Source organism: Chiroxiphia lanceolata, chromosome 9 (genome assembly GCF_009829145.1).
Source record: "Chiroxiphia lanceolata isolate bChiLan1 chromosome 9, bChiLan1.pri, whole genome shotgun sequence".
NCBI classification, from domain to species: domain Eukaryota; kingdom Metazoa; phylum Chordata; class Aves; order Passeriformes; family Pipridae; genus Chiroxiphia; species Chiroxiphia lanceolata.
Window position 1 is genome coordinate 14,491,710 of NC_045645.1, and position 13,758 is coordinate 14,505,467.

The window sequence follows — 13,758 nt, forward strand, 5'->3', positions numbered from 1 at the left end:
GTCTTGCATTGCTTTTATTTGATTATTTGAAACACCCAAATTGTCAGGTTTTCTCCCGGACCACACTGTCAACTTTCATGATCTGACAACAGCAACAGGGAAATCGTGAGTGCTGCATCATGCAGTCCAAACACATCTGACATCCTTCCTACAATTCATTTTCTGTCAGTTAATTTGAAACAGAGTGTTGGTTTTCCTACCTAGCATTTTGTTTTGCGGTCTAAATGGTATGAATAAATTTCAAAATGTAACCCAGGTAAAGTAACAGCCAGTAAGGCACTTTGTCTGCAAGGACGCAGCTGTTCAGGCTGAGCAACTGGTCAAAGGGAGACATTCTGCATTACTCAAAACCAGTCAGTTTATCTTCATAATCACTTCTCTGACAGTCCATTTGTGGAAGAACACTTACTGACTATCTCAGAATCAGCCTGACATTGCATCTGCCAAAATATTTTTACCGTTCTACAGCAGAACATGCAATAATAAAATATTTCATTAAATACTAACATTTAGAAGAATATTCAGCATCCTTGTAACACCCAAGAATCAGCTGCTGAATACTATTTGGAAACACCCTCCCTCCCGCAGAAGAAACGATCCCATCTTCTTGTTTCTTTGTTTTGTTTCTGTGGTTACTTTTTCTTTTTTTTTTTTTTTTTACAAAATTTGAAGGCTTGACATTAAAACTTTGGTATAAAACATGGAAATGAAAGCCATCCAGTAATATGGCATAGGGACATACAATGAATCCAACCCAAACTAAACAAACACGAGTGTGTGGATGTCATGATGGGGGGTGTTTTCTACTATCTCTTGGTTTCTACAATTCTGCTTGTTTGTGATGTTGAGAAGGGGTCTTTCTACTCATGTAAAAGGATCTTTCTGCAGAGCCACCTGCCTTCCCAAAGTTCCTCCCAGGAGAGAAAGCACCTGGCAGGAAGGACCCTGTGACTGCTGGTTCTGGGTCCTCCCCTCCCTCCCCTGCAGGCACGGAACCACCCCCGGTCAGTCGGGGCTGGCCTGGGCCCCTGCACCAGGGGGACACTGTGGCAGCAGCCCCAGGGGGCTCAGCAGCAAAGCTCACACCACATATTTGACCATCTTCCACTCTCTAAAGTAAAAAATGAAATTCTGAATTTTATACTAAATCGAGCAACAAAGTAAATGTCCAAATCCATAAATGTCAATACCAGTACCTCCTCCGTGGTGCACATCTGCAACTCTGGCCCACAGGGTATAAGTTAGGACCCATTCTATAAGACAGTCTTAAAATACCTCAGGTGATTCCCAAGTAAATACTTGTATTAATTTTGACTTATTAATTATTAGCAATTTATCTTTTAAAAGCCGATTTTAATATTAAATAATTAATATTTACTTACTGAATTTATTGATTACAAAACCTACATGGTATTGCTTTGTATTTTCACAGTTCTCATAATTATTAAGAAAATGGCTTTTAAATTTTCTTCTCAGAAATGATGATCACTTACATTCTAAAGACTTTCACAAAATAGTGAGAAGAGCAAATTTATACATATATATTTTTTACTTCATATAAATAATAATACAATTTAAAACTTTCACTTTTAGAAATTCATTTAGTAAATGCATAGGTTTGTTACAAAAGTCTTCTAATCAAATAACTGTATACTATTTCTATTATGTTTTATTCCTAGTAAATTCTATGGTTACATTCATATGATAAAAAAGCAAGGTGTATTCAGAAGCTTTTCCAGTTGAGCTCCCAGTAAGACACTCAAGTCCAGTAGAAATATAGATTATTTAATGCAGTTTCTTTGTCACCAAATTAATCACATTAAAAAAAAAAAGCTTTAGAACGTGGACTGTAATCAGACCAGCAGCTTCTTTAATCACAGAATGGTGACACATACCCTCAAAAGTTACTGACTTAATTCTCAGAAAAAATTAAAATCATGGCAGGGGTGTGAATTCCATGCCATGCACATAATGAGAAAGGACTGATGATGATGATGAAAAACTTCATCCCTCAAGAATCTGATTTTTTTCCCAAAGGCAGGGCTCTCAGTCCTTTCTGAAAGTCAGGTTTACTTTGGGGTATCTCACAAGGGGTTACCAAAAACTGAAGGTGCCCATAATCAGTAGTTATGTTTGAAACTGTACACCTTTATTTTACATTATTTGAATCCTAAACTGAACTCCTCACTTTTGCTTCAGGGAAAAGTGCTGCAGCACCCACTGGACCACGGAGAATGCTCTCAAGGACCCTCCCACCTGCACCTCAGGTCACAGGATTTCAAGATCTGTCCATGGCCATGAGTGCGAGTGCCTGGGTGAAGGTTACTTTCACATCACCACAATCCCAGACCCGCTGCATAAAGGACAGTGTTCCTGCACTTGTAGCAATTACAGCCATCACAAACTGGAGCTGTAAGTCAGAGAGCAAAATCCCAATGGGATGGGGATGGCCAGTACATTTTGCCCAGAAACTTGCCTTCAAATCATCTGAAGAATTTGCCTTTCTTTTTGTGACACCAATCGATTCCTAGGGCTAGAAAAGTATTTCCAGGTGCTGAACTCCTGTCATAGAACTGGCAAATTTATGGCACATGCCACTCCTGGAAAGTGGACAGTACTGGAATAACTTAGTACAGTGGAATCCACGAAAACTAGAGGCAGGTCTCAGTATGGTCCTTGGTCTCCCAGGAGACTAATAAATTAAAACCTTTTCAGCTCAGCTCCTGGAACTAACAGACTTGAGAAGCACTTCAGTGCTGGACTTTTTCCATCAGCAGAGCTGTTACTTAACCGCAGTGGGAGGGTCATAAACCACAAAGAATGTTAAATACATTAATGACTTTGTACTAATGACTGGGCAAATTTAATAACCAAAAAGCAAACTAAATCTTTCAGAGCATCTCTCAGTAGCCAAATAATTAATCCTGTATCATGAGAAGACTTGAGTTCAATGTCCTAATACCTTACTGTGTGAGCCACTGGGAGCCTGAAGACGTGCAGAAAGTGCACCCTTGGCCCTCAGCAGCTGCACAGTTGTTCCAATGGCTTGGTAAAGAGCCCTTCTGAGCTGGGCAGAGGCAATGGAACTCCTTGTGCACACACATGGCAAAGACTTTCTTTCAAGGAAAAAAAGACTTGTATTTGGTTTTCCTTTCAGTGAAGCTCAACTTCCTTGCAACACAAAACACATTCAGAGACTTGTCAGAGATAGGGGGATATTAATATTAACACATGTGCATCTCTCTTAGACATCAGCTAAAAATTATACATTCACCATCTTGTACCAGATGAAACCTCATTTGTGTGAACCACAAATCACTTCAAGTGCAGTGGGACCTTCTCTCAGTTACATCATCTTTTAAGCACAACTTACAGAAAACTTCACTTTAAGCAGTATCAACTAAAGTCTTTTCTGACTTCCTTCTTTGAGGACCTGCAGGGTACCATCATGTCTTAAAAGATGCAGTTGTGGATGTGATTAAAATATCACTACGTTTTTCAGTGTAGGGAATCATTAATGCATGTATAATCACAGTTTAAATAGCTGTGAACCAGCTTGTACAAAAAAATACAATCATAGCACCATATTTACAAATTTAGTACCATCTCCAGGTTAACTAGAGTCTTAAACTATCTTTTTTATGGCTAATTAGGTTATATGTTAGTGCTTTCAAAAAATTGCCTGAATTTCTTTTACAAATATACACTTATAAAAAGAAACATTATCAAAACTGCTGTCATCTAAGGCAGCAACTTGTATTACAAAAATTATTAAAACATCATTATAGACTTATAAAAGCTTCAAATTTACATTTTCCTTTCCATAGGCACTCTATAAACTAAAACGTGGCCTTGTTTTCACAGCTGTTAGTTTAAGCATTTAAACTAATTAAATGTTACCGATGTTGCTCTTTTGTATTAAATATAAGCAAAAGGAAAAAAAGAATCACCCATTAACCAGAAGCATCATTTACGGTTTTTACTTTTGCCTACTTTATACACGTTTTGCTTAAAAGTGACACTTTTTGATGTCGAGGCTCAGTGCATGTTATCCCACTGCCTTCTTAGGGCTTAGTTTCTTCTTCCCTAGAATTCGGTGGAGGCTAGCTGACATGAAGTAGGGTTTTGCTGTAGATCCATCATTTCTTTCCAGGTCTTCACCTGAATTTACACAGCAAAAGCAGTCAAAAAAGCAAACAGCAGTACAACCATACACACACAGATACAAACAGAATTGATGTAAGGAGAGAGTAAAAGACCTAACATTAAGAAAAATCTCAATCACCGCAATTAAGCTGTATTATTAATTATGTCCTTGATCAAGGACACTATAAAATTTCTATTTTCTCAAATCACAAGGGGTTTTACATGAAACAGAGACACAAACATCTAGACATTTTTACATGAAAGCAATATATCCTTTTTATTCTTCAGATCTTTGGTTTGGCTGTATAGGTGGAAATTTTCAGAAATTCTCATTCCTCCACTGAAGCCTGGCATTTTGGACACCTCTTGCTAGCAAATTTGTCACAAAGAGAGCTATGGATTCAAGTACTTTTTAACACTGGACTCTTTTTCACTTCCTGAGATAAAGTTCATTTGAAAACCTGCTGCCATGAGTGCACAATATTCTATATGATCTATTGTTCATTACTGAACGGAAGCGGGGGAAGCAGAACAGAATACGAATGTAAAAAAACCGAGGCAGACTTATTACTTTTTTTCTTACAGAAGGCCATGACTAAGTCACTGGTCAGGATTCAGCCCAGCTGGTGCCACGCAGCAGTCACAGACCAGTGACCAATTACACATCGAAGGCAGTCGGGAGGGAGTGTGCAGTGAAGCACAGACATTGCAACTGTAACCCTGCAAAGGCTGGATCTGCAGAGCCAAAATGAAAGCACCAGTTCTGAGTGGCTAAGGAGGTTAGAGAAGGCAAATCCTAATATATCTCTGTGGCAGCATATGCCCTGTGTCTTTGGCATAAACTGAAAGAAAATCTTTTAATTTTTGAGTGCACCAACAAATCTGCTAAATTCCATTTCTTTCTAAATAACAAAATAAATAAAATTTCAATACTGATTTGAATATTAATAATACTGACACAAACACTAATAATAAATAAATAACAATTTACGGTTTAATAACAATTAATGGTTTAGCTTATTTCTCAGAGAGTTGTTAGTGCCATATTTGCCTGTTTGTATTGAACCAAGGTCCATTACTTGAGATAAATAGGACATAGCTCTCAACTTTCAGTTCTCTAATTGATTTTGTTCCTATGATTCTTTGGCAACCTAGTTTTTCCAGAATCTCTGCTAACCTCAGTTTTCAGGGAAGCACAGCTAAAGTGAGTTTATCTCACGTCAGTAATCCACTGTGCATATATATGAAAGATCAAGATTATGACTATTTCAGTATTCCCTTAGTATTATCAAATTTGCCAATTGCAAGACCAATCACTACCATGCAACTTCTACACTGACCTATCAGAATGAATTTCTTTATAGAAAAATCTAGCACAGGGAAGGTATTATATACTAAGGACATCCACTTCTTATAACCATGTCCTAATTTGAGACCAACAGATTTCTTTTGTAATTTTAGTATTCTCTGTCCCTGTGACAGTGCCCATGATTGCTTGCCATCGGGGGTCCAAGGGACAAATAGTTTCAAGTGATATTTTAGAGAATTCTTAAGGTGATTCAGCATAATACTTTGTTCAGGGTTATTATGCTGAAAACAAAGTACCAAAGAATATATTTGTTATTATCAAGAAGTTTAAGTGAATCAATACTGTACAGGGCTCTTCACAAAGCACCCTGAAGCAAACTTACTGAAATTTAAGGAACATCTGAAAGACAAAAGCCAGGTACCACCATGAACCATGAAGCTACCTTACATTTTTTAAACTAATTAAATTTGAATACTAAAACAGAATGCATCAAGGAGACTATCTGAAAAGAAGAAGCTGCTAATTTTTCACAGTCTGCCAGTATGCCACCAGAATTCTGTAAGGAAAGGACAAGGTGGTTTTCTACTCCCCCTTCCATGACTTGCAGGTATTACTGAAAGAAAGGTAGTACTTACAGAAGCAGAGGAAAAGCGTGTCGACACACATTGCATAGACACTGAAGAACCCGTGTGCAACTAGGTAGGAGCCAATGATGACTGTCTAAAATAAAAAACCACCACAATAAACCCCCAAACTTCTTTTGGTGCCAATGTGGCACTATCAACACAAGTCAGAAGCCTAGTCTGCTAAGCAAATTTGGGAGAATTTAATGTCAGCTCTGTATTTTTACCAAAGGTTTCTAGTGCTGTGCACAGCGATCACAGGGTCAAGACACTGCATTCTAACATGCAGTAGCCGCTCATTTTCCAGCTGCCAAAACAGAATTATTTCAACCTCCAAAGAGAATATATGCTAAGAATATTCTGGACTCCTTCAAGAAACACTCATCCTGGAGATGCATTGCACATCCCTTCCATTAGAAGCCACCCTGCCATAAGTGCCTCACCACCAGCCTTTATTGTCTGGGAAGTCTAAGAAAAGCAGATGTGAAACCTAATTTTTCTGAAGATGCAGAGTCACTGCACTGCCACTTCTGCCTGAAGGATCCCGAGGACTGCAGCAGAGCAGATCAGTCCTCACCTCAGTGGATACTGTGCCACTGAGGGGCTGACCACAGAAGTTGTGATCAGACCATGCCCTGAGCAGTCTGAGCACCTTGAACTGCCCCCAGGGTTCAGAAGATTAGATGGTTGCCTTACCAACAATGGTACCCAGTAGTAATTTAACGTTGGTGCTTCCTGTGCAAAGATTGGTATTTTCTGTGTGAAGAAAAAGAATGCAAGGACACCTGCAAGAAGCACAGGCAATTAGTGACTTCCATGCTAGCCCTTATTTCTTAACATCTAAAGAATGGACAAGACAAACAACAGATCCAAAGTTGGTTTAAATAAAAGTTTGTAAACAATAAATTCCTCAGTACTAATTATCTAACAGAAGATATATGTAAATGAATTCATTACCATAAAGATATTCATGGGCCCAGAAATATTTTAATGAATTGGTCTGTTTCATCATTCTACTGAATTTAATAGCAAAATTAATAAATGATGTAATTCTACAGTAATGACAAAATATTTTAGATGAGTTCTTGTTACAAGTTTTCAATTTTTGATTAAAATATAATTAATTAGTTATCTTTTAAGATATACAGAATGCAAAATATGGTTATTTGTAAAAGTTTTTTAAAACTGCTGTGACAATTTAAAAAAACAAAAGGGAATACTGCCAAACTGAATTTCTGAAATTGTTTCATTTAAAAAACAGAAAAACACTTTTCTGTCACAGAAAACCATGAGTAATCTATTTTGATATTTACTGATAACCAAGAAAACCCTATAAGAATGCTAGAAATATTCTATTTCTTTTACTCTAGCTTATAGTTTTAATGGCCTAGAATATAGCAGAGCTTCCGGCCTCTCTCCTGCAGATCTGAAACACCTCTTCTAGGCATCTTGTCTGCTACCAGGTGAATCTCAATTGAAATTTTGTTCAGTTCTTATGAAAGGAGAACTGACTGTGGCTGACTTATTGGGTGTGAATTTGTTTTGATCCAACTATGATGCTGTGGCTGCAGAAGACCTTGTGCCAGCCACACATACAGAAGAGCTGTAAAAGCAATTAAGGAAAAGATGCTGTCAAGACACATCAGGGGCTTGGGAGGGGGGAGAAGGGGGAAAAAAAAGGGGAAAAAAAAAGATTTCAGTTCAATCTTGCAAATTCTAGAAACACAGGAACAGATTTCCAAACAGTCAGACTGATGAGAACCTCCAGCTGTTAATTAAGCATATATGATTACAGCAGCCATGCTTGCAGGTACCAGAAACTAGAACACACAACTCAGAAAAAAAACAATTAGCTTACCTACACCACCAGCAACAAGAATTTTCCCCAGGAATAAAAGGAAGTCTGTAACTTTGTCCAGAACTGCAACTCTGTTCAGCAAAAGATAAATGACACATAATCATCAGAGAACAGACATTTGTATTCTTTCTCCTTAAATCTATGGATATGGCAAAACACGACCAGAAGCTGTCTTCTGCTGATTTCACAGGCTGACAGAACAACAATACAGATGAGCTGAAATGAGCTTTGTATCATCAAACTCTTCACAGCACTGAGGTCTATGGATATAGTAGTATACAGCACTGACTACCATGAAAAATAAACATTAAGAACTACTAAAGAGACCAATCACCATTAATATGTCAGAATTCAGATTTCGCAAAATACACAAGATAAAACATCTTCATTTGAAACAACAAAATTATATGCCTGGCTTTTAGATATTGCTTTTACTGATTAAGAGCAAAATCACAAAGGACAGAGAGATGATATTCTGTCAGGAAATGAAGGCAGCTTTTCTATTGCATAGGCACTACACGATGTGGACATCACTGCCCTGATATTAGTGCAGACTAACACAGTGAAAGCACTCTATTGTCCCATCTCCAATCCTTTCCTCTTCTTCCTGAAGCATCATTTCCATCTTCTCCTTCAGCCTCCCCCTCCCTTTCTCTCCTCCTCCCAGTCCTTGACTTTATAATCTAAACTACTTAACTAGTTTTACTGTGTCTCTTGCTTGGTAATTAGACTGTCTGCTATTGCATCAACATGGCCTGTTCCTAAGTTATTCTCCCATTGTTTTTTGATCTCACAGTAGTAAAGGAAGAGCCAGACACAACGAAGGAAAGTACTGATGAGAACAGGAAGTCTGGCAGCAGACTTGATAGTGGAGAAAAGGGCAGAACAGTTCCCAGCACCAGGGGAGATCTGGTTATGTAAAAAATACTCTTTTTGAAAGCAAAGTACTCTCTCTTCTTTATTTCCACTGTCTGACACCCTATAAGCTTTCTGAATGAATCTGAAGACTTAAGTCTTTCTGCTTTCCTTTTCCCAGACAGTAAGTGGACCAAAGCTCAAGAAACACACATATGGTAGACAATGAGCATCCCATTCCTGTGTATCCACAGATCTCCTCTCAGAGGCACCACTGGTTTCTTGGAGGCATTACTACAATCTACTGGGTACTTACGAATTTAAAGGAGCAATCACAACAAACCCATGAGATTATATCAACTTTGCACAGGTTACTGTACAGGCTGGACAGCCTGCTGTTACACACTGAGTGATAGTGAGGGCCACAGCTGAGGACAGAGCAGCTCACAGTAGTATTTGGAGGAGATATATGAAAGAAGTGTGTCTTCAGAGTGCAATAGCAGCAACTCCTGACATTTCCAAGGACTGGGAGATGGTCCCTTACCTCACCACATTCCGCATAAGCAAATAGAATGCGTCCCTCGCCGAGGTGCAGAAGTTTTTACCATATATGGCAATCTGCAAAATAATAGTAGCTATTAGGTATTTAAAATAATTAGGATACCTCCTTGTATGCCAGAATCTTCCTGCGTGTAATGCGTAATTTTCTCTAATATATGGCCTTCGAACTCAGATGAACATAAAGCACTTCCCCCAGTCACCTACTGCTTCTCAATGCTTCCCACCAGGTAGGGAAAGAGTATTATCCACCCTTCCCCTTCAAATCACCTGCTGATGAGCATGTCACCCCTTGTGATCTTACAGGCAGTAGACTCAGTACTCAATTTGCCAAGCAAAGCAGAAAAGGTACTCGCTGAGGGATTCTTCTCCCTTTGCTAGCTACCTACATTAGATTTATAGTCAGTGGAAAGCAACAGGTACTTGTAGAGCTGAAGTGAGCTGACTCCTGTAGGTACCTTCTTGGACCATATGCTGCTTTCACTGAAGAAATCAGCATAAAGTAAAGCAGCTAAAGTTATCCAGGAACAAAACCATTTCTTCCTGGAATAGTGTCCACAAGGGTAAGATACACTGGATACACATATCTCAGACAGTTTATCAACTGTAAAGACAGTCAAAAACAATACTTCCTCTTCAAGATAGCCTTAATTTGAAACATCAATTGCAGGAACACAGGTTATAATGGAGCCACTACAGCCACCCTCTTTGAGACAAGAAGTCTGTGACCACACCATTCAATCACCGAAACTGCTTCAAGTCAGAACATCCTAGGCTTAAATCTGTGTTTGTTTATTTATGTGAAAATTTCAAATTTCTCTTATGTGGAAGCTAAGAAGGCTTATTTTAGAGAAACATCACTGCTGCTGCTAGTAGAATTTGTGCTTTTAACTTCCAGGTGGAAATACAGTTATCATATGCCTTCTGATTTCCTTATTCAAACACTGCCTCCAAACAGAAGTGTCATCAACATGCAATATGAAAGAAGGTAATTCCCTTGTTGAAATCAGTATCACAATTGCTGAATCAGAAGGAGAGTTAATTAGTTATGCCATCCCTTCCCACTTGCTTTGGGGGTGGGGGTGATAGACAAAGACAGGCATAAAAAGAGACTGAGATTAGAAGAAAAAAAAAATCTTATTTTTTCATGGTATAACCACATGCATGTCCTGAAAACTCCCATAAATCCCACTATTTATTCAGCAGATTCAAGTACTGCTGACTGTTGACCAACTAGTAGTGGCTAGGGTATTTATGTGTCCCAGATAGGGCAGACCACATGTAGACACAGCACATACCATGATGTAGGCATTTCTGTTTATAAATTTTAAGAATTTTTCCAAACACCAGAAACAGCACTTGAGGCAGCAGAGTAGAAATCTAGTGAAGGAGTTCTGAGTACCTAAAAAAACCAGGAGAGAGTACATCATACATAGAATTCATAAACCATCTTCAGAATGTAGAAAGCCATTAAAAAAAAATTTAAATTGTGACAAAAGCAGAAACGTTATTTCTTTCCTTCTAGGTATAGACTCTCTTTCTCGACCAAATTTATTTCACTAGCTTTCAATTAGATCAGATTCACATTTTACTTGAACTTTACATTACGTTCCAAAGAACATAGACTCAATTTGAGTAAATTAGCACAAATCTACCGGTTTCAAATGAAACTACAATGGACAATGTGGAATTAATCTCTTCTCATTGCTAAAAAAACACTTGGAAAAATAAAGAAGTAATTTAGCAAAGGAGGTCTTACCAACTTACAGCAGATTCATAAACCTCACCTTTCAGTTTGTGATCCAAGTACTCCAGTATTACTCTAATAAGCTGGACAATTGCAAGAATTAAGGCGCCGAATGCCAGCGAACCTGTGTGGTATCTAAAACAAAATATATGACTGTTACATCACACACCTGTGCATATGTACAGTAATACATGTACGTCCATGGGTATGAATATATAAATAAAATCGTAAGTGGAGGAAGGTCCATTAGCAGGAATTCCATAAACTAATGGACCTTCATCCTGATCTGCCAAATAGGTTGAAGCCATTGGTGCTGCTGGTGTTTTTGAGTGCTGTGTCTGCCTGTCAATCTGTGTATATATGTGCTATATACAAGTATTTGGTGTGTGCGTTTACTGGGAGCACCTGCTCAGCCTTAGGTTGGACCTAGAGACAGGCAGCTGCAGCAACCTTGGAGGGGTACAGGATCCTGGGCTTCAGCCTTCTCCTAACAAGTACATTTTCCTGACTGTACTGGTTTTGGATGGAGTAGAGCTAGTTTTCTTCAGAGAAGCTTGTGCTGTCCTATATTTTGGATTTATGACCAAGACAGTGCAGATAACACAGCCAGGTTTTAGGTCCTGCTGAGCTGCACTTGCACAGCACCGAGGGCTGTTCTGCTCCTCGCCCTGCCCTGCCAGCGAGCAGGCTGGGGATGCTCCAGGAGCTGGGAGGGGACATGGCCAGGATGGCTGACTCCAACTGTCCCCAGGGGTATCTCACACCATACAGTGTCATGTTCAGCAGTAATAGCTGGCAGAAGGAGGAAAAAGAGGGAGATGTTTAGAGTTACAGAGTTTGTCTTCCCAAGTCACTGCTATGCATGATGAAGCCCTGTTGTCCTGGGAATGGCTGAATGCCTGCCTGCCCATGGAAAATGGGGAGTGAATTTCTTGTTTTGCTTTGCTTGTGCACGTGGCCTTCCTTTACCTATTAAACTGTCTTTACCTCAGCCCACATGTTTTCACACCTTCACCCTTTGGATTCTCTCCCCCATCCCACTGTGGAGGAGTGAGCAAGTGGCTGCAGGGGCTTGGCTGCTACAGAGATTAAACCACAATGCTGACTAATCATTTTCATCTGATATTCTAAGACTGGCTTCCATAGATGTACAAACAGCACTTGTTGGATACATGACCAGGCTCACATCCAGCTCCATTCTTACCGTATTGCTCGTCCAAACGAAGAGAAGAGCGGCCACAGTGGAATATCAGCTGGTTTTCGATAGGCCCAGTAATAGGAGGCAAAGGCACCAGCAAGAGTACACTGACCTAGTGCAATTGCAAAATTCACCAGCCAAAGAAAGACAAAGGCATTGGCTAACTGGAAGATGAAGATGTACTTATGGTACAGGCTTTCTCCTCCATAAAAAGCAAAAGTACACTGAGCACCCGGGCACAACTTAGTCACATTGGTTGTGTTAAAAGTCTGAATAGAAAGAAAAATAAACAACACAATCATAAGCAATGCATTCTGTGTACACAGCCTCTGAAGTTTAGTGGGTTAATTTAAATGACATAATTCTGCTTGATGTTTCATTAGTTCATTAAACATTGCACTCCAGCACTACGTAACCCATTTACATATTCAAGGATTCATATCAATGTCTTATGAGATACTTAACTTTAAACTAGGTGTTAGCAAACAGGGTTGTTCACCACATGCCTGAAACCTACATAAATGGAATTTGAATTTCAGAAATATACTTTTAAGATACATAAACACTTCAGTTTCGTTAAAGAAAATCTGCTCACATTAAAAAAAAATATTTATTTGAAAACTAGAGGCCAAATCTGACATTTAGGTAAACCATCACAGTTGAAAGAAAAACAGCTGAGCTATGCCATTTCATACAAACTGTGGATGTGTTCACAACTTTCCTTACGTATCTCAGACTATTAAAAGAGGAGCAGTCTTTACATTTAATTACTTTTCCCTATTTCTATTGTTCATTTCAAGTATTTGCTTGGTTTGGGCATGAAATAAAACCAAACCAATTTTAATTACTTTCTTTTGCAGCATTCAGACATCAGCAGGGTGAGGAATTCTTTGGTATCTACACAACCACAGCAGTATACTGGAATTTAATGCATCAGCTCCTAGCCATTCCTCTTGCCCCATTGCTGGGCACCCCCAAGCAGAGCCTGGTCCATCCTCTGACTCCTCCCTGCAGACACTGACAGACATGGATGAGGTCCCCGCTCAGTGTCTCCTCTCGAGGCTGAACAGCCCCAGCTCCCTCAGCCTTTCCTTGTAAGGGAGATGCTCCAGCCCCCTCATCATCTCTGCAGCCTCTGCTGGACCTGCTCCAGGAGCTCCATGTCCCCCCTGTCCTGAGGAGCCCAGAACTGGACACAGCACTGCAGATGTGCCTCACAGGGCTGAGCACAGGGACAGGATCCCCTCCCTGACCTTCTGGCAATGCTCTTCCTAATGCAATGCAGGATCCCACTGGCCTTCTTGGCCCCCAGGACACACTGCTGGTCAGGGACACTTTGTCATCCACCAGGACCACCAGGTCCTTCTCTGCAGAGCTGCTCTCCAGCATGTGCTGGTGTGTGGGGTTATTCTTCCCCAGGTGCATAACATTTGATAAATATTTCTAGTTCTATAAACATCTTTA

At 39.6% G+C, this 13,758-nt stretch overlaps 1 protein-coding gene across 2 annotated transcripts in view; it reads right to left on the reverse strand.

Moving 5' to 3' along the window:
* Window positions 1–610: 610 nt before the first annotated feature.
* Window positions 611–13,758, reverse strand: part of SLC44A5 (solute carrier family 44 member 5) — a 71,104-nt gene continuing 57,956 nt past the window's right edge. For both annotated transcript variants that reach the window (XM_032697113.1, XM_032697112.1), the window contains exons 15-22: window positions 12,301–12,563; window positions 11,137–11,231; window positions 10,648–10,751; window positions 9,336–9,409; window positions 7,937–8,007; window positions 6,775–6,863; window positions 6,091–6,175; window positions 611–4,161 (exon numbers count right to left, since the gene is read on the reverse strand). In XM_032697113.1, coding sequence (XP_032553004.1) covers window positions 4,049–4,161; window positions 6,091–6,175; window positions 6,775–6,863; window positions 7,937–8,007; window positions 9,336–9,409; window positions 10,648–10,751; window positions 11,137–11,231; window positions 12,301–12,563 — 894 coding nt within the window. In that variant the 3' untranslated portion in view covers window positions 611–4,048. The remainder of the gene's footprint in view (window positions 4,162–6,090; window positions 6,176–6,774; window positions 6,864–7,936; window positions 8,008–9,335; window positions 9,410–10,647; window positions 10,752–11,136; window positions 11,232–12,300; window positions 12,564–13,758) is intronic.